Source organism: Otolemur garnettii, unplaced genomic scaffold (assembly GCF_000181295.1).
Source record: "Otolemur garnettii isolate 467f Iridium unplaced genomic scaffold, OtoGar3 scaffold00024, whole genome shotgun sequence".
Classification (NCBI taxonomy): domain Eukaryota; kingdom Metazoa; phylum Chordata; class Mammalia; order Primates; family Galagidae; genus Otolemur; species Otolemur garnettii.
This window is the reverse complement of record NW_003852419.1, coordinates 20,345,871-20,366,867: the sequence shown is the minus strand read 5'-3', so window position 1 is coordinate 20,366,867 and position 20,997 is coordinate 20,345,871. Positions and strand designations below refer to the sequence as shown.

The 20,997-nt window shown below is 34.8% G+C and overlaps 1 protein-coding gene across 1 annotated transcript in view; it reads left to right on the top strand.

Annotated features, from left to right (window-relative positions):
* The window catches only part of WDPCP (WD repeat containing planar cell polarity effector), a 375,892-nt gene that overhangs the window by 156,673 nt on the left and 198,222 nt on the right, over nt 1-20,997 (top strand). Inside the window, exons 10-12 of the mRNA XM_023512057.1 lie at nt 2,476-3,085; nt 14,606-14,794; nt 17,845-17,968. Of these exons, the coding sequence (XP_023367825.1) occupies nt 2,476-3,085; nt 14,606-14,794; nt 17,845-17,968 (923 nt within the window). The remainder of the gene's footprint in view (nt 1-2,475; nt 3,086-14,605; nt 14,795-17,844; nt 17,969-20,997) is intronic.

Below are 20,997 nucleotides of genomic sequence, written 5' to 3'. Positions count from 1 at the left end.
TTATACTCAAATATTTATTGGAGAAAAGAGAAAATGAGAGCAGAAAAAAAAGTGTGAAAGACGGAGGGAGTTGGATGTAAGTGCCACAGAATTTTGTATTCCAGGCACAGGAATAAAAATTTAACTCATCAATCTGTGAGTAGCCATTGAAGGTTTTCAACAGGGGGTGAAAGCAAAAGCATTTAATTTAGCAAGATTATTTTGGTCTTGATGTATAGCATGGATATATATTTTTTAAGACTCATCAACTTTTCCACCCCTATTCCGCACTCTGTAACATACCTGTATGTGCTTTTCTTTAAAAACAACAACAACAAAACCCAACTTTTGGCCAGGCCTGGTGGCTCATGTCTATAATCCTAGCACTTTGAGAGGTGAGGTGGGTGGATTGCCTAAGCTCAGGAGTTCAAGACCAGCCTGACCAAGAGCAATACCCCATCTCTATTAAAAACTAGCCAGGCATCGTGGCAGATACCTGTAGTCCCAGCTACTCAGGAGGCTGAGACAAGAGGATTGCTTGAGCCTAAGAGTTTGAAGTTGCTGTGAGCTATGATGGTATGGCACTCTACCCAAGGTGACAGAGTGAGACTCTGTCAAAAAAAAACAAAAAACCCCACCTTTTAATTTTAAAATAGTTTGACTCATGAGAAATTGATAACATAGTACAGTGAAAGCTCTTTGTGTAATTTCCCTCCAGTTTCTCCCAACGATAATATGTTACTGCAATACATTGTCAAATACAAGAAAATAACCCTGATATGATACTATTAACTCAGGTACAGACCATAGTTGGATTTCATCAGATTTTACGTGCACCATTTTTGCGTGGGCATAGTTCTATAAAAGTTTATGACATTTGTAGATATGTGTTATTTAATGTTTCTAGGTCTTTGAGGTTTTTTGACAGAGTGTTAGAAAATATGCTCTTTGGCTCAGTGCCTGTAGCTCAAGTGGCTAAGGCACCAGCCACATACACTGGAGCTGGCAGGTTCGAATCCAGCCTGGGCCCCCCAAACAACAATGATGAGTACAACCAAAAAAATAGCCAGGCATTGTGGCAGGCGCCTATAGTCCTAGCTACTTGGGAGGCCGAGGCAAGAGAATCCCTTAAGCCCAGGAGCTGGAGGTTGCTGTGAGCTCCCATGGCACTCTACCCAGGGTGATAGCTTGAGGCTCTGTCTCCAAACAAAAAAAAAAAGAAAAGAAAAGAAAATATCCTCCTTAATACCACTCTTCTGGTCCTTGGCCTCTTATCAGTTACACACAAATAAAGGGAAGGAATGGCCTATTGTTTTGTTTCATTGCTATGCTTTGGTGTTTCTTATAGGTAGTAACCTTTCCTTTCTATACCAAAGATAGTTTTAAAATTTTACTTCACCAGTACTGACAAACCATATCCCAGTCAAATCATATTACAGTCATCCAACAGTACATTAAGGAGATTGGTTCCAGGACACTCCTGCCCCACCATCCACTGATGTACCAAAATCTACACATATTCGGCCCTGTAGAACAGAACAGCAAAAAGCTAGCCCTCTGTATACACAGGTTTAGCATCCTGGGAATACTGTATTTTCAATCCATGTTTATTTGAAAAAAATTCACTGTAAGTTCAAACCCTATGCAGTTCAAACCCCAGTTATTCAAGGTTCAACAACATTTACTAGGTCTTGATTTTTAAATTTTTATTTAAAAATCAGTACATGATATTATTTCTGTTGGACATTTGTCTACTTAGTAATCCTTCATATCCTTTCCAATAGTAAAATGTTTCTATAAGACTGTTAACAGAGTTCTAAACTTTTTTTTTTCTTGTTTAGACCTACTAATTAGAGATATATTTCTGATTAGTAATTTACCAACAATTTTAGAATCAGCAAGGATTTTGTACAGAAAGAGAATGTTTAAAGTCTTTTTTTCATTCTTTTTCTTTTTTAAAAATTTCAGATTAACATATGGGTGCATATAATTAGGTTACATTGTTTGTATTTGTTAGGCAAAGTCCAAGTTGTCCATTCTTTCTAATTCGTAGCTTTTTAAATGTTCTGGTAACCATGTTATTTTACTAAAATCTGGTCATATTAGTTTGTACATTTAAGTGGTTTATAGTCTTTCCAAAACAAAAATAAAATGTTAAAGTTTAAATCTTACAGCTTAATCCCTTTGGCTGTGCTATATATGTGTGTATATGTGCTCCACATGAGCTAGATTGCTGTATGTGCTATTATATACTTATATGTTATATGTTGCTGATGTTTAAAGTACTACTTGATGTTTTTTTTTTTTTTTTTGGCAGGGGCCGGGTTTGAACCTGCCACCTCCCATATATGGGGCCAGCGCCCTACTCCTTTGAGCCATAGGCGCTGTCCCTGCTTGATGATGTTTAATAGGTTTCTAAATTGATATGCTTGCCTATTTGTGACAGCTAAAGAAAAATCAAGACCTATCTGAATGTACTTGATATATTTCTTACAGGTTCTAAGTTCTGTCCGTACAGAATGGGACCCTTTGGATGTTTGCTTTGGCATGAAACAGCCTTATCAGGTGTTCACAGTGGAGCGCTCCATCAGTGCAGACAAAGAGCCCATGGCTGACAGCTGCATCTATGAATGTGTTCGGAACAAAATCCAGTGTGTGTCAGTCACCAGAATACCACTAAAATCGAAGGTCATCAGCTGCTGCAGGAATGTTACTGAAGACAAACTAATTCTGGGCTGTGAAGATTCTTCAGTAATACTTTATGAAACTCAACGTAGAGTGACTGTCTTAGCTCAGGCTGAACTTTTGCCTTCATTAATAAGCTGCCACCCAAGTGGTGCCATTCTGCTAGTTGGCAGCAACCAAGGGGAGCTGCAAATTTTTGATATGGCTCTATCCCCTATTAACATCCAGCTCTTGGCTGAAGACCGCTTACCCAGGGAGACTTTGCAGTTCAATAAATTCTTTGATGTTCCCAGCAGTCTTGTTCAAATGCAGTGGATAGCTCCTCAGGCTATTTCACAGAAGCCTGAAAGTGGTGACATCTGTGATCTCCTCTTCCTCAGGTTTGACAAAGGACCTTTGGGTGTACTTTTGTTTAAACTTGGTAAGTTGATGGGGGTTGATGAGTAAGTAAATTAAAGTACTTATGATGGTGTCATAATTATGGCAATAAAAGTATTCTTGGAATATAGATTTTTTTCTATTTGTTTTCCTGTGAATATGTTTCAAACATTTCATATAGTTTCCTTAAAAATGTTTTGTGTATGATTTTTTGTAAAAGCAATATTTGATACTTAAGAATTTGGAAATTGTACTACTAATTGTCAATCAGGATGATTAAAAAGCCTTAATTTTCACATTTGATATTCTCTAAAATTAAAAAAAGGTGACTATTTTAAAAGTACTTCTTAGGTCCATTGAAAAATTCTGTGTTGTATGAATGTAATAGTTTTTCTATAAAATTAGATTATTGGTGTCTGTCGCTTTCCAGATTGGAATTTTGTGAAGCAATTGTCTTAAAATTTAAAAAAGCAGATGTTTAGTTAGAAATTGCTGAAGATATTCTCTTAACTTTTGATTTTTGTTTTCCTTTTGGATAAAAGTATTTAGAAGGATTTATCACTATAGCAAAATCATATGTTCCTGTAGCCCATTTCAACCAAGGGACCTTAAAATGAAATTTTATTATGATGATTCATTTACCTTTTGTAGTTTTACATTATCAGTTATGCCCTGAGATCTATGATATACTTTCAGTAGTTTTCTATAATTTAACATTCTTTCAAGAAACTTAGGTCTAGAAAAATAAATTTTAATTAATGTATATTATGTCCACATGAGAACAGAGAAATGTAAATACATCTTAAAACCCCTTACAGGAGTTGGGTCTGTGGTACAAAGTTAAATTTTTAAAGATGTAGTATTTGTTAAATAGCTTTCAATTTACTTTTTTTTTTTTTTAATGGATATACTTGTCTCTGAAATTGAACATATTAAATAAATCTAGTGAAAATGACTTGAATAACCTAAAAGATATAAGGCATATAATGTGAGGTCTATGTTCTTTCCACATAATAAAATGCAGTTAAATCTATTCATAATGTTAATATTGTCCAAGAAAAAATGTTTGGAATCTATTTATTATGAGATAATACAGTTATACTTTGCCCAACTACATGTTTAACAGTTGTATGTCTCCATACACAACACTAATTAAAGTGGATGTTTGATGTTTTGCATGTCTGTTAAAACACACAGACATGCACACATATTCTCTCTCCCGCTTTCTTCCGTGGTCTTGCTCTCTCTCTCCTTTTCACCCTGTAAATTACTCAGTTACCTGTCAAACAGAAGGCTGTCTGCCCACATACACCTAGCTTTTCTTCAGCCCTCCCTTGTGGGCCTACGAAAAACAGCTTTGCAAAAAGCACAGCTTTCTCTTCCTATCTCTAGCACATTTGCCTTCTTACTAAAGTAAACAGGCTCTCATTGTAGGGATTTAGAGGGCTTCCTGCTAATTGCCAGCTTGTAAACTTAATTGGACTGTCTCCCTGGGCACTGTTCCTAAATCAATTAGGCAATGAGTTGGCTGTCACCTCTTTTTACCAAGAAGGTCTCTTGGAAGAGAATTATCCTATAGAAGTAAGCATTGAAATGAAAAGGTGATAACTTTTCAACTGACATTTATCATTTAAATTTTGTCTTCAATATGACTTTTAAGTTTTATAGGATAGAGAAATTGTATAGTCTTATAGGCTCTTTAAAAGATCTAAATATGGAATTTCCAAGGATTTTTAAAAGTTTTGTTTCTCATTTTTAATGTATTATGAGCTTAATATTTATTACAAATTATTTTTCCTGGGAAGAGTAGATTCCTTGAAACAGAAGATTCCAACTAGCAGATTTTTTTTTTTAAAGAAAACTCAGTTTAAAGAACAGATTTTTCTTATGATCTGGTACTAAATACATCCAAAAAAATTAATATACTTCTTGAATTAACACAGTGCTGATTCTGGGCATCCATGTGGAATTTTCATGTATAATTCAAGTTACTGCATATATAAACAGGTAGTTGCATGTGCAGTTTCTCTGCTAGGGAGCATTTATGAGATTTTTTTTTCAGATGCTTGTTATGCAAGCCTTTGGAAAATTTGACATGAAAGGTGTAGCTTACAATCTAAAATTGTAAAGATAGATCATAAATCGTAGTTTAAAATAGAAAGCTGTCATATGTAAACGTAGTGTAGCTAATGCCAATATGCTAAGATTTTTGGAGTTTCACTCTTAGATTAGGTCAGTTAGTGTAATGTTGAAGGAAAACTGTTTCAAGACTGCAGCTTCCATTCTCAATCCCTGTAATGATTGCAGAAATGTGTTGGACATTAAAAGGCTATAACCACAGTTATTAGCAGAAATCAAAGATCATGTCTTCTTCAAGAGGCAACTAGAAGTGTCATCCTCCCATGTGGAAGCCAAGAAATATTGTTTTATATAAAGCAATATGTATTCAGAATTTCTTTATGTGACAGTCATTATCACATATTTCCACATACATAGACTGAAATTAACTTTAAAAAGAGGTCCTAATTATACTACTGAGATACTAAAGCTTTTCCATTCTCATCTAATACCTTTTCCAAGTTTCCCTGCTCTCTTTAAACTCACATAATCAGCTTCCTGCCCTCTCAACAGAGGATCTCACCTTTTTAATTGGTACTTCATTAAGTTTATCTACTCTTTAACTCAACCTACCTACCCAACCACTTGATATACATACAAGTCTTTCCTTCTCAAGTCAGTAAAAAATGGACCCCCATTTCTTGTCCAAGACTAGTTCCACCATACTTCCACTATGGTCCTACAACATTCCTTTTGACACTTTTACTTTTTCACCCTCCATACTCACTTGATCTTGCTATGTCAGCAGATATGGTTTTGACACACCATAAAAGCAAAATTCTTCCTTAAAATTGTTTCTCCATTGTTAGTAATCGAATGCTTACCTTCCTTTTATAGCCAAACTCATTGAAATAATAGTGAACACTGGTTTTCTCTGCTGCTTCACTTCTTACTCCTCAGAGCACTGTGTTCTGTGTCTTCAGTGTTCTCTTGGGAAAGACACCAGTGACTTCCTAATTCAGTGGTTCTCAACCTTCCTAATGCCCTGGCCCTTTAATACAGTTTAAGAACTGCTGTCCTAATTGATAAATATATTTCTCTTATGTTGCTTGATAACTTTTCAGCTTTTGGTGATTGCTGACATCAACTGACACAGAACTCTCCTTGTTCTTACCTTCTGTGACCTTAAATGCAACTTTCTGTCATTTTTTTATACTCTTCTGCCTACTCATGAAAATGTTGGGGGGCTCTCCGGGGTTCTATTTTTAGCTCTTCTCTCATTTTATATAGGTTGAAAGTATAATTTGTTATCTATTTAATTTATTATCTCATCTCTGACTCTAGCACAGACCACTCTTGACTCCACATCTGCATATTTACTTGGCTTGCTGGATGCTTTCTCTTGATGTACATAGGTGCCTCAAACTCATTATGTACATACAAGGAAGTCATCATCTCTGTCCTCAAACCTACTTTTTCCTGGTATTCTTTTTTTTTTTCCTCCTTTTTTTGGGAGACAGACTCTGTCACCTTGAGTAGAGTGGCATGGCATCACAGCTCACAGCAACCTCAAACTTTTGAGCTCAAGAGTTCCTCATGCCTCAGCCTACCAAGTAGCTGGGACTACGGGCACCTGCCATGACAATCAGCTAGTTTTTCTATTTTTAGTAGAGATAGGATCTGACTCTTGCTCAGGCTGGTCTCAAACTCCTGACCTCAACTGGTCTACCTGCCTTGGTCTCCCCAAATGCTAATATTACTGGTATAAGCCACCACGCCCACCTCTAGTATTCTTTATTTTGGTTGATGATACAGTAATTCAGATGGAACATACAAGTCAAAAGATATTCTAAAATCTTCCCTCCTTCATGCCAAGGCCATATCTAATCAGTGAGCAAATCCCATCAACATTGCCTTATAAATACTGTTAAAACATCTCATTCAGTTCAGTTTCACTGTCATTGCCCTAATCGAGATCATCTGTACTCTTCTATCTTCCAAACTTCCCATCCTACTCCTCAGTTAATCCTGAGTGCCATCCGAATGATCTTTCAAACTGTGCAGATTTGGCCATAGATTATCCAGCTTGAAAGACTCCAGAGGTTAATAAATTCTGTTTTTCACTTGGGCATCATCTCCCCAGCTGTGCTATACTCATATAGCTTCCCAGGCCTGGCATGTGCTTGTAAGCTCATTCCTTCCGTGATGGTACTAATAATATTTCGTCTGCCTGGATGTCCCCACAGTGCTCTCATAGAGCAGATAGGTTGGGAGAAGGTTAAATGTTCAGACGATAATATTAGAGATAATTGAAGCTAACATCTTCTCTCATAGAATTTTGAAAAGCACAGATACGTGTGTGTAAATGTCACTTTCTAAAAAAACAAGTAATATGAATATTCTCTCAAATTCTGTAAGAAATGGATTCAAAAGAGAGTTTTTTTTGAAGAGTTATTTTTAATTATTATTTCATTATTATACTTTACCCAAGTGGTAATTGGTTATTTATTGCTGGAAAGAAATGTCAGATACTTCGTTAGATCTCTAGTCATCTTAAATTTAGATTTCATATCATTTGAAATGAATTTTTATTTCAAATAGCATTCTACTTACAATTTATAAATGAAATATATCAATTTTAAGTGTACAGTTCGATGAGTTGTTTTTTTTTTTTTGAGATAGGGTCTCAAGCTGTCACCCTGGATAGAGTACCATGGCATCAACCTCAAACTCTTGGGCTCAAACGATCCTCTTGCCTCAGATTTTCTATATTTATTAGAGATGGGGTCTCATTTTTGCTCAGGCTGGTCTCGAACCTGTGAGCTCAAGCAGTCTACCTGCCTTGGCCTCTCAGAGGGCTAGGATTACAGGAGTGAGCCACTGAGTCCGGCAGTTCAATGAGTTTTGACAAATGTGTATCCCTTTATGATTACCACCACAACCAAGGTATAGAACATTTCTATCATCCCCCAAAATTCTCAGACCCTTTGCAATTAATTCCCACCCCTCTCAAAGCTGATGAGCATTGATCTATTTTCTGTCATTATTGATTAGATTTGTTTTTTCTATTATAGAATTTCATAGAAATGGGATCATATTCCCAGCTACTTGGGAGGCTGAGGCAAGAGAATCATTTAAGCCCATGAGTTTGAGGTTGCTGTGAGCTGTGACATTATGGTACTCTAAGGTGACAGCTTGAGACTCTGACTCCAAAAAAAAAGAAAGAAATAGAATCATAGAGTAGGTACTTTTTTGTGTCTTGGTATTTTCACTCAGCATTATTTGGTGGGAATATTCTATATGTATATATCTATAATTTTTATTTATGTTTTTCTTCATATTATTGAGTAATATTCTGTTATATAGAAAATACCACATTTTATAAATCTTTTCTCATGCCAATGGGCTCTTTCCAGATTTAAGCTACTATGACTAAAAATGCTATGTACTTCTATGTACAAATTTTGTATAAATACATATTTTTATTTCTTTTGGGAGAAACCTGGAAGTAAAGAGTAGCTAGGCCATAAGCTAAGTGTATGGTTAATTTTAGAAGAAACTGTTTCTAAAGTGATTATACCATTTAGCATATCCATCAATAATTTATGGGAGTCGATGTTGCTCTACATTATCAATAACTCTTGACATTAATGTTATTATTATTTTTTTTGAGACAGGGTTTCACTTAACCCTTGGTAGAGTGCCATGGCGTCACAGCTCACAGCAACCTCCAACTCCTGGGCAATTCTCTTGCCTCAGCCTCTTGAGTAGCTGGGACTATAGTAGCTGCACCCTCTACAATGCCCAGCTATTTTTTTTTTGCAGTTTGGCCGGGGCTGGGTTTGAACCCACCACCCTCAGTATATGGCCACCCTCCCGAGTAGCTGGAACTGCAGGTGCCTGCCACAACGCCTGGCTATTTTTAGAAATGGGGTCTCGCTCTCCTGCTCAGGGTTGTCTCAAATTCCTGAGCTCAGGCAATCCACGCACCTCAATTCATAAATTTCTTTATTTTATGACTTAATGCTTTTTATTTTCTATCTAACCCAGGGTCACAAAAATTTTTTTCTATGTTTTCTTCTAGAAGTTTTATGATTTTAGCTCTAACAGTTGGGTTTGTGGTCTATTTCAAGTTAACTGTGTATAGTATGAGTATGAGGTAAGAGTTGAGATTAATTTTTTAATATGAATATCCAGTTTTTCTGGCACAAATTGTTGGAAAGAGTGTCTTTCTTTGTTGAATGACCTTGAGCATATGTGTGTGTGTGCGTGCCTATGAATAGACTGGATTCTCTTCAATGAAACTATATGTCTATACTTCAGCAAGTACCATAGCATCTTAATGACCATGGCTTTATAGTCTTGAAATCAGGTACTGTTAGTCCTCCAAATTTATTCCTCTTTTTCATTATATTTTTGATATTTTTCATATTCTGTGTTCTTTTCATTTTTATATAAATTTTAAAACTGTCTTGTCAGTTTCTACAAAAACACAAATAAGATCTTGCTTGAGATTATGTTGAATCTATAGATGATTTGGGAAGGAATGGCAGAGATCTATGATCTATGAACATAGGATTTCTCTTAATTTGTTTAGATTTTCTTTGAGTTCTTTCTGCAGTGTTTTATAGGTTTTTTGGGGTTTTTTGAGACAGAGTCTCACTCTGTCACCCTGAGTAGAATGCCCTGGTGTCATAGCTCACAGCAACCTCAAACTCTTGGGGTCAGGCGATCCTCTAGCCTCAGCCTCTCAAGTAGCTAGGACTACAGCTGCCCACCACCATTCCTGGCTAGGTTTTTTTTTGTTCTTTGTTTTTTAAATAGAAACAGGTCTTGCTCTTAGGGTGACCTCAAGCAATCCACCCAACTTGGCTTCACAGAGTGGTAGGATTACAGGTGGGGGCCAATATGCCTAGACTATTTTATAGTTTTAAATGCAAAGATCTTGTACATATTTTGTTAAATTTATCCCTAATATTTCATGGTTTTGTATTGTAAATAGTATGTTTATATATACTTTTTAATTGTTCATTGGGATATTGACCATGTACCTTGCAGCCCTGTTAAACTCATTTTTAGTTGTAACTTTTTTCAGATTCCTTTCACTTTTCTACATAGATGATAATGAGAACTGGATTAAAAACAGTTTTACCTCTCCTTATTCAACCTGTGTGCCTTTGTTTCATTTTCTTCCCTTGTTATCTAGCTAAGACATCCAGATCATACTAAATACAAATGGTAAGAGAGGACATCCTTGCTTTATTTCTACTTTTAGGTAGAAAGCACTCAATCTTTCAGTGTAAGTATAATGTTACTAGGTTGGGGAAGTCTCCTCCCATTTCTAGTCTTCTAGATATATTGTGTGAATGTTGAATTTTTTCAAGTGCTTTTTCTGAATTAATACAAATGATTTTATTTTTTCCCTTTTTTCTCATCATAAGGTGAACTATATTGATTGGCTTTCAGATGTTTACACTTGTGGGGTAAATCCCACTTGTTCATGGTATATTACCTTTTTAATATATTGCTGGATTTGCTAATATTTTGTTAAGGATTTTTATATTTGTTTATGGAGAATATTGATTTGTGGATTTGTCTTTTCTTGTATTTGTTAGTTTTGGTGTCTGTAATGCTAAACTCAAGAAATGAGTTGGGAAGTGTTCTTCCAATATTAATATTGTGAATTGTGTAGAGTTTATATTATTTCTTATTTTTTTTAATTATGTTTTTATTTTTTGAGACAGTCTTGGTATTTTGTCCAGGCTGGACTAAAACTCCTAGGCTCAACCAAAATCCTCCCACTTTAATCTTCTTACTGGCTTGGACTACAGGCATACACAATCACACCTAGCTTTATTATATCTTCTTTTTATTTTTTGAGACAGAGTCTCACTCATTTGCCCTGGGGTTGAGCGCTGTGGCATCATATCTTACAGCAGACTCAAACTGTTGGGCTCAAGTGATTCTCTTACCTCTCAGCCTTCCAACTAGCTGTGACTATAGGCACCCACCACAACTCCCTGCAATTTTTAGAGATGGGGTCTTGCTCTTGCTCAGGCTGGTCTGGAACTGTGCCTGGCTATTTCTTCTTTTAATATTTAACATAATAAACCAGTGAAGGCATCTGGACATGAAGGGTGTATGTGTGTGTGTGTATGTATAAAGATTTTTTTAACAATAAACTCAAATTTAAATAATACAGTGCCACTCATGCTATCTGTTCCTTCCTGAGTAAGCTTTGATGGTTTGAGTCTGTCGAGGAATCCATTTCATTTACGTTATACTTATTTGTAAAAAGTTACTCAGCTGGGCACAGTGGCTCTCGCCTGTAATCATAGCATTCTGGGAGGCTGAGGTGGGTGGATTGCCTGAGCTAATGTGTTCCAGACCAGCCTGAGCAACAGCAAGACCCTACGTCTAAAAATAGCCTGGCATTGTGACAGGTGCCTGTAGTCCCAGCTACTTGGGAGGCAAGAGAATCGCTTGAGCCCAAGAGTTGGATGTTGCTGTGAACTATGACGCCGTGGCACTCTACCAAGGGTAACAGAGTGAGACTCTGTCTCGAAAACATTAAAAAAAAAAATACTCATATTATTCACTAATTTTTAATTGTCCATAGTTCTGTAGTGTTTATTCTTAATATTAGTAATTGTGACATTTTTCTTTGTTTCCCAGTTTGGGCAGAGGTTTGTCAATTTTTTTTTTTTTGCAGTTTTTTGGCCAGGGCCAGGTCTGAACCCACCACCTCTGGTATATGGGGCTGGCGCCCTACTCCTTGAGCCACAGGTGCCACCCAGAGGTTTGTCAATTTTACTGACCTTTAAAAGAAACAGCTTTTGAATTTATTGATTTTTTTTGTTTGTTTTTGTTGTTAATTTTCTATTTATTATCTTTTTTTTTTTTTTTTTTTTTTTTTGGCCGGGGCTGGGTTTGAACCTGCCACCTCTGGCATATGGGGCCAGCGCCCCACCCTTTTGAGCCACAGATGCCGCCCTCTATTTATTATCTTTAATATGATATTTCTTTCCTTGTATTTACTTTGGATCTAATTTGTTGTTTTTCCCCTAGAAAAATATGGACAATTGGCTTGTTGATTTTAGATTTTTCTTCTTTTCTAATTAAAACATTTAAAGGTTTTCTTCCAAGCACTGTTATAGCTATATCTTACAAATTTTGATGTTATATTATTTTAATTTAATTCAAAGCATTTTCTTTTCTTTTCTTTTTGAGACAGCCTCAAGCTGTTGCCCTGGGTAGCGTGCTGTGGCATCACAACTCACAGCAACCTCCAACTCCTGGGCTCAAGCGAGTCTCTTGCCTCAGCCTCCCAAGTAGCTGGGACTACAGACACCCACCACAACACCAGCTATTTTTTGGAGGTAGTTGTCTTATTTGGCAGGCCTATGCTGTATTTGAACCCGCCAACCTTGGTGTATGTGCCTGGTGCCTTAGCCGCTTGAGTTACAGGTGCCAAGCCAATTCAAAGCATTTTCTGATCATATATTTTGTGATTTTTTTTTTTCTTTGATATATAGACTATTTAGAAGGATGTTGCTTAACTTCTAAATATTTTGGGATTTTCCAGATAACCGTTGTGTTATTGATATCTAATTAATTTTATTGTAGTCAGAAACCCTCCTCGGTACAATTTTAAACTTTTTTTTTTCTTTTTTTGGGAGACAGAGTCTCAAGCTGTCGCCTTGGGTAGAGTGCTGTGGCGTTACAGCTCACAGCAGCCTCCAACTCTTGGGCTTAAGTGATTCTCAACTCTTGGACTTAAGTGATTGTCTTGCCTTAGTCTCCCAAGTAGCTGGGACTATAGGCACCCGCCACAATGTCCAGCTATTTCTTTCTTTCATTTTTTGTTTGTAGTTGTCATTGTTTGGCAGGCCCAGGCTGGATTCGAACCCACCAGCTCCAGAGTATGTGGTTGGCGCCCTAGCCGCTGAGCTACAGGCACCAAGCTAATTTCAAACCTTTTAAATGTATTGAGGATTATTTTTATTACCTACAATATGCTCCACTTTGACTACTGTATATGCACATTTAAAAATAATGTGTATTCTGCTGTTCTTGGGTGAAGGGTTTTATAAATGCCAATTAGGTCAAATTTATTGATAGTGTTTTTCAAGTATTTCTTATTTTTTACTGATTTTCTGCTTATATGCTGTCTTGATTGGTAAGACAAAAGTGTTGAAATCTCCTGGCTAAAATAGTAGACTTAATTTTTTCTCCTTCTTGTTATGTCCGTTTCTGCTTTATTATTTATAAGCTCTGTTATTAGATGACTTTAAGGATTGGTATGTTTCTTCATGAAATTTGGGCCCCATATTATAAGGGTTTAGAATTCTATCTTAACTTATTTTTATCTGTCAGCACACTTAAAAACGTCTTGCTTTACTTTCTGCCTTACCTAATATCAGATGCAAAATCTGCAATCATTTTTATCCTATGTCTTTTTTTCCTATGGTTGCTTTTTAAGATTTTATCTTTATCACCTTTGAACTGTTTGTTTATGATTGTATGTTAGCTTTTCTTCTCAACAGATCAGTTTTTTCTCTAGCTACTGATAGAAGTGTTGCTTAGGGTATAGATAGAGTCAGATATTTTTGGTTTCCCGCAAAGTGTCTATGCATTAATATCTACTGTCAAGGAACCACCCTGATTTATGAGGACTTCCAGGGCTTGACTGTAGGTTGGGAAGGCTTTTGGACAGTCACATTCTTTGATTCTACCAACACAAAAGGAATAGTAAAGTTTTACTGCTTAGTATAGTCAGGGCAATTCCCTGGATTCTCTATCATGTTGAGTCCTGTTCAATGTAGCAGAAGTGTTTAGTTTGATGTGACTTGAAGTTAGTATAAAGAATTTTTGCCTCTTTCTCATGAATTAATATTTTCTTAAAATTCTATTTGAATGGTGATGATGTTGATGATTATGATAGCACACATAGAAGAATTATAGCAATATTTTATAATACTTTATATTATACAAAGTAAATTCACATATATTTTCTCTCTTGTGGTGATTTGTACTGAGAAATTTTTGTAGACTTGCCCAAATCAGTAAACTTTGGCTGAAGAAAAGATTTTATAGCCAGCCATTTTTAAAGGATTAAAAACCAAAACAAAACCCAAACCACACATAACACACAAAACCCTGCCCTAGTTTTTATCGTTACTTAATACACAGAAGTTGTTTCAAATGAGGTTAGCCATATTTAAAAGACAGTAAAAGGAGAACAGAATGCCTTCCCCCACCTTTGTTTTATGCTCTTGAATCTGTAAGATTAAAAGTGAATTTTCTTTCATTATAAAAGGATGAACAAATGTGTTTTTGTTACACCAAGATATAGCATATGTTAGTTGAGAAGGGGATCAGTTCCACATTTCTAGTACTTATGCAAGAAATGATTACTGTTGTTTTCCTTTATGGAAAAGTTAACTCTCTGTTATTCTACTTTTTATCTTAAAAGATTTACTCAGTCATATGTGTTTTATGACAGGTATCCTCACTCAAGGACAGCTGGGCCTGGTAGACATCATCTTCCAGCACATTCAGTGTGATGAGATCTATGAGGCAATTAACATCCTGAGCAGCATGAACTGGGACACTTTGGGCCACCAGTGCTTTATCAGCATGAGTGCCATTGTAAACCATCTTCTTAGACAAAGGCTCACTCTGGAGAGAGAAGGTCAGACTTGAAATATATTTCATAAATGTGTTTTGTATGTACATGAAATACATGTTATTGAATCAGTGATATTTTTAAGTTATAAGAGATTAAAAGACAAAAATGTTAATGCTGTATTAAAACTGAAAGGATTGGATATCAAATAATTGTTCCCATGTATTACTTAACTGTAGTATTTGTCAACATAAAGAACAACTTTTCTGTATATGCTTATGTCAGAATTCACAATGCAATCATTATAAAATTCAAGCTAATGAATGGAATATGCTCAGATTTCAAACTTTGATAAAGAATTTCATGTATATTCTGGAGTCTGGTAGACAAAGGGTCCCAAACAAAGATTTTTATCCCTTCCTCATATTAGACATCAGTATTTTTTTCCTTACACCCAAGTCCTCTATAAAGGCAGTAGTCCCAACACTCACTCTTTGTATGTGTCAAAATTGTAGCCCAGGCTGCTCCTCCTTGTTTTCATTCTTCTCACTTCTGATGTCCTTTCCCTTTTGCCTGCTTGAATTTTCCTGCCTTTGCTCAGTAAGTAATTTTGCCCCTAGGAATCTCTGATGTTTATTGTCAAAAGAGAAGTAAAGCACTTTTAAAAAAGGGCAGGGGCTGTGTCATATATAATAATGAAATAAATCTTTATATTTGAAAATTATCTAATTTTTTCTTGTTTATTTATTTAATGTAAAATGTACCTGAACATTCTAACAGGTGCAACTTTATTTCATATATTTATAGTAAGCAATGACATTAATGGTAGGAAATTGTGGCCAGTGAGAAACTGTCTTGATATAATTTACAAGGTAAAGAAAACAGGAAGTATGTCAAAACAACTTACTGGGGAACTTTTGTTTTCTCACTATTTTCTTTACATTTTTACAGATTTTTTTATTCCAATTTATTACATTTCCAAAATAAACATGTTTTTTGATAGAATTCTGTAAGTAACCTAATTTTTAGTAGTTCTAAAAAGAATAATCAGTAAGAACATTCTTTTTCCAGCAAGTCTGTATCATGGGTCTTGACCCAAGTAATAGTAGGCCAATAATATTTATTTAATATTAACTGAATGTTCTTTTGGAGGTAGTCCAAACTCATCTGTGGAAATTCCAGTATTTCTGAAATAAGAAAAATGCTTGCCCTGGTGCTTAGACCACAATAGATCTCAGTGACTATTCACTGAGAAAAAAGAAAAGTATAATCCCAAGATTTTAGGGTATAAGGTATTACTAAAATATTGCTGCCTGCAGAGTTAAGTAATTATTTCTTGGTGTTGTTACACTGTCAAGATGGGACACATAAAAAATTTTTTAAATGGAATCCTTAAAGAAAGCTCATTATGATATACACACTCTATACAAAAAAAAATCCTAAATTAACTGTTGAAGAAGAAATAGTAGAGGAGATAAAATATTAACTCTTCATTTAGGACACTGAGAAATTGCTAGTACCTTAGTGAATTTATGTTGTTAGATTGTTGTTTTATATGAAAGATAATTAGAGAATATACAAATGGGCATTATCAGATTCTTACCTTAATAAAAAATATTGTCAAGAAAACAGTTGGGGAGATAAAGAAATAAAAAGCTTGTATGAAAAAAAAAAAGCTTCTATGACTAGGCTATTAAAATAAAATGCTTGCATGATGCTAGGTTATCAGAATATGTACATTTTAAGTAGGTATATGCATTTTCTCCCAAGTAACTGCAAAACTCATTTCTAAAAAACATTCAGAATTCTTCTCTGTTGAGATTTATTCTATCTAAATCTAACAAATTTGACATGGTAATTTGTTTTCCTTTTATTAGTGGAACCCAGTGAGTCCTTTTATTTGTAGCCGTGTTGTAGTTATCTTTGAGATCTTCATTTCTGCCTTGAACATCAAGCTGGGCTATCTAATGAATCTATATAACTGTGCTGAGAGTTATGAGTATTCCATGTAGGTTTGAACATTTCAGATGTACGAAACATGCTGTCAAGAAAACAAGCAATGGCAAGAGAATCTGGCTTGTTTTCACAATAGCATTGCTGTATTCAATTTTAATCTAAATTGACTGCTGCTTTGAAAGAAAATACCCCTAAAGTTCATCTTACTTTAGTGTCTAGCTTTGAGATTAAAAAGAGAAATTACTAACAGCTTAGCCAAGTCCATAGCAATTACTCTGATGAGGTGTTTAATACTTTCAAACCCACATATACCTAAAACTAAAGAGTTTTGCTAAATGAGGTTTTGGTTATTCAACCCAGTGCTAGTAGCATAAAAATCAGAGGAACCTTACTGTGAACTGTAGCATTCTCATACATACTCATATGCTCACCATTATGGTAATTACTTAACTTGCGGATTTTTCTGAGAAGAAACATAGCCCTATAAGCACATATTGGTAAAATTATGAAATAGGCTAAATGTGCCTTTCCCCCCAATCTCTACCCCTCTAGTTTATCAAAACCTGCTCTTCAAGCCTTCTTTGCACTTCCAGGGGAATTAGCTTTCACACTTGGATAAAACCAAGAATGTTGTTTCGGGAAGGATTTCGGGACATCATAGGAACTTATACTGTTCTCTTAAAATTGTAATAGAGACATATTCTTTCTCCAGTAAGGCTATGTTTATTTGTATTATTAAAAAAAAAAATTCTACTATACTGGTTTTAATTCCCAGTGCAAAAGGTTCATCTTCTCCTTTAAGCTAAAGAGTAAATGTCGAGCACACTGTGAGTTGATTTTACTGGAAGTACTAGTTCAAACTGTGCTACTTTGATGAGTCACTGTTTTAATTACCCATTTGTGGTGAGAGGTTGGTTCATTATGGATTTCTTCAGTTTTGACAGCTTTTTGTTGCTCAGAGTCATTGTCAGCTTTGCCTCAAGTGAAAGTTTATACACAGGTTCGTTTTTGTACCAGCTGTCATATTTTAATTTCATCTTTCCTGCAACAAGCTCACATTTCATCCAAGTTTGCAAAACCTGACTGACTGCAAACATGAGTACTCTGTTGTAATTGAAAGAGTTTCACTTGTTTAGTGCTGCTATGTTTGAATTCCACAGCACAGCTTGAGGCAAGCCTTGGAACTTTCTATGCTCCAACAAGACCACTTCTGGATACAACTATATTGGAATATAGAGACCAAATCAGCAAATATGCAAGAAGATTCTTCCACCACTTGCTCAGGTGAATGATAAATTTGAATTGATTAGTGTCAGACTAATTACCTATTTAAAGGAGTCATATTCTTTAATTAAAATATTCTCTAACCTGACTCTCTATTTCCAAACAGCTAATCTCCTAAAAGAAAAATACATCTTTTTATATTATTTATTTAATATGTTCTTATTTTCCTTTTAAGAAAATATTTGAATATTGCTTAAGCCTTTTACATCGTCAATATTCTTTAATATAGCTCTTCTTTAATATGAAAGAAAAAATACTAGCCTTGTGAAGGCAGTATAAAAATATTAAAATACAAATGTGCTATAAAGCTCCAAGATGGTCATTGGTTCGTTTTACTTTCAGAATTGTAGAAAGATTTGTTTATTGTCGTCTTACATAATGTGACAAGTCTCTAACTTCACTGTATTTTCCCTGCTTTAAATGGGTATAACACATGCCTTTATTTTAGGGGGGTATGTGAAAAATTAGATAATAATATCAAGAAATTACTCTGAGAAAAATATTATAGAAATTTCATATCTATAAAGGTCAAAAAGCGGGATTAAGGGATGGATGATTAGATGAATAGATGGATGAAGACAGGCAGGTAAATGGATGAATAGTTTCAGGATACATGAAACTGTAGCAGTATTATAAATAAAGACAAGGAAGTGATTAGCACAAAATTTAAAATAGTCTGGAGTGAGTGAAAAGAAATATGATAGAACAGGCATATGGGAGCGTCCAGGTATTAGTCATGTCACTTTCTTAAGATGTGTGGTACATATCAGGCTCATTAAAATTATTTTATATTATATAAAAGTTCATACAATTTAAAGTTACAACTATTTTATAGTATATATAATATAGTATTTTATACAAGTATTTTATAGTGTGTGTATATCATTCACAAAAGTACATATATATATATATCATACACTTTTGTGTATGATATATTTTGTAATACAATTTCCAAACCCATTTACTGAAAGCGGTGATTACATCAAGGAGTTGATTTCAGAGTTTTAATTTTACTAACAGAATAACCTATTATAATACTCTCCACTCTTTCAAGCGCTTTGATGTATACTCTCTTTTTTTCTCAGAATAACCCTGTTAAAGTAAACTGAGGCAAAGGATGGTGGCTTGCTTTCATCAAGCAAGTTATTGGTAGTGTTATATCTTGAAACTGTTTTTTTTGGATTACTGGCTCTCTACCCCTTCCTTAAGGCCATTCATCTGTCATTAGATGTGTGTTTTTTGATGCTTTCTTGTAATATAACTGGGAATTTGTCATCTACTTAAGAGTAAACTGCCTAAAAAGAGAGGGGCATTTTCTGATTGGTAAAGATTTGAGGAGTCGTTTGTATAGATATTCGTGTTCTATAATTAGGTTCTATATATAGAATGGCATTTTGAACTCTATCCAGCAGTGAAGACTTTGGAAAACAGTATTTTTGAAGCCAAGAAACGTTAAAATACTGCAAGAATTATGATCTGTAATTGAATCTTGCCTTTTTAACTGATTAATGTTAGCATATTCCAAGACTTTTCACATGAATGAGGTTTTCTTCTATGAATGAACATATGCCAAAAATGTTGGGGTTGATATCACATTTATTTGGACTTAGAATTTTGTTCTTTGCTTTCCTTACTACTTTTTTGTTTTCTGTGTTTCTGGGAAAAATTAATGAATTCACCTACTGCTTGATAAAAACAAAAAGATTATATGAATGAAACAAGTTTTAGAAGCATATACTTGCTGGCCTCAGCGTGTCTTTGCCCTCTGACTATGAAGCGATTCAGTTTTTGCATAAATATTGCATTTTGCAACCATCCTGCTGGCTCTCTGATGGTCATATTCTACGAATGTGTAATATTTTTATTCACTGATTTTCCTAAAATGCAGTTTCCTAATTATTTTTGGATATACTTAGATAGGGTAACTATTATTATTGTTATTATTATTAGACTCTAGTTTTCTGTGTGGTTAAATCTGGTATTAGATGTTTTCCCTTGGGTCATACTAGCTTTTTCATGTTTTGTCTTGTATGCTTTTCTACTATTTCAGTTATAATGAGTAATTATTAGTTCTTTGATAGTTGGGTATACATGGAATTACAAAGAAAGGTAAGTAAGTTTAGAAAAAATTAAATGAGATAGCTTAAGTTAGAATGCTTTTTTTGTTTAATTTACTACCAAGTAAATCTCCTGCTTAGAGGAGGAGAAATAGGTCAGAGACTTTTTTGTATTTGTCAAGTGCCAGAATTACATTGCTCTTTGTCTTTTAGATAATCTTTTTTTTTTTTTGCAATTTTTGTCCGGGGCTGGGTTTGAACCCACTACCTCTGGCATATGGGGCCGGCACCCTACTCCTTTGAGCCACAGGTGCCACTCTAGATAATCATTATTTTAATATTAAAAAGAAAGTTATTAGATGATGAGATAAGTCCTACATAGGAAAAATCATCATAGGGAATTTTAAAATTAAAGATGAAGAGCAGGAACCCCATGGAGATGGATGTACATGGATCACTCACATGGGACTCAGATTGCCTGAGTCCAAATTGGATTCTTATTATTGAAAAGAATAAAATAAAGTAGAAAAGAATAATAAAATATTATACTGATTTTAATTTCGTCTAGCATATAAATGGTGGGGTCATAGTATGAGTTTGTGATAATAGACAAGTATACTGTACAGATGATAGTTAAAAAAATGTTTTATATATTGGTGGTGCCTGTGGCTCAAAGGAGTAGGGCGCTGGCCGCATATGCTGGAGGTGGTGGATTCAAACCCAGCCCCAGCCAAAAACTGGGAAAAATAAAAAGTTTTATATACAATTTTGTTTTTTTCTTAAGAGTGGAGGAATTCCACAGATATCTTTATACATTTCTTGGGATTTTTTTGTCTTTAGCAAGTATAAAGAATTACCTGAAAGCCTTTTTCCAAATTAAAACAAATGTAAACTTTAAACTTACATCTCCTGTATGTGTATCTCTTTGTATATGTTCAAAGTTAACAATTTTCATTTTTTTTTTTTTTTTTT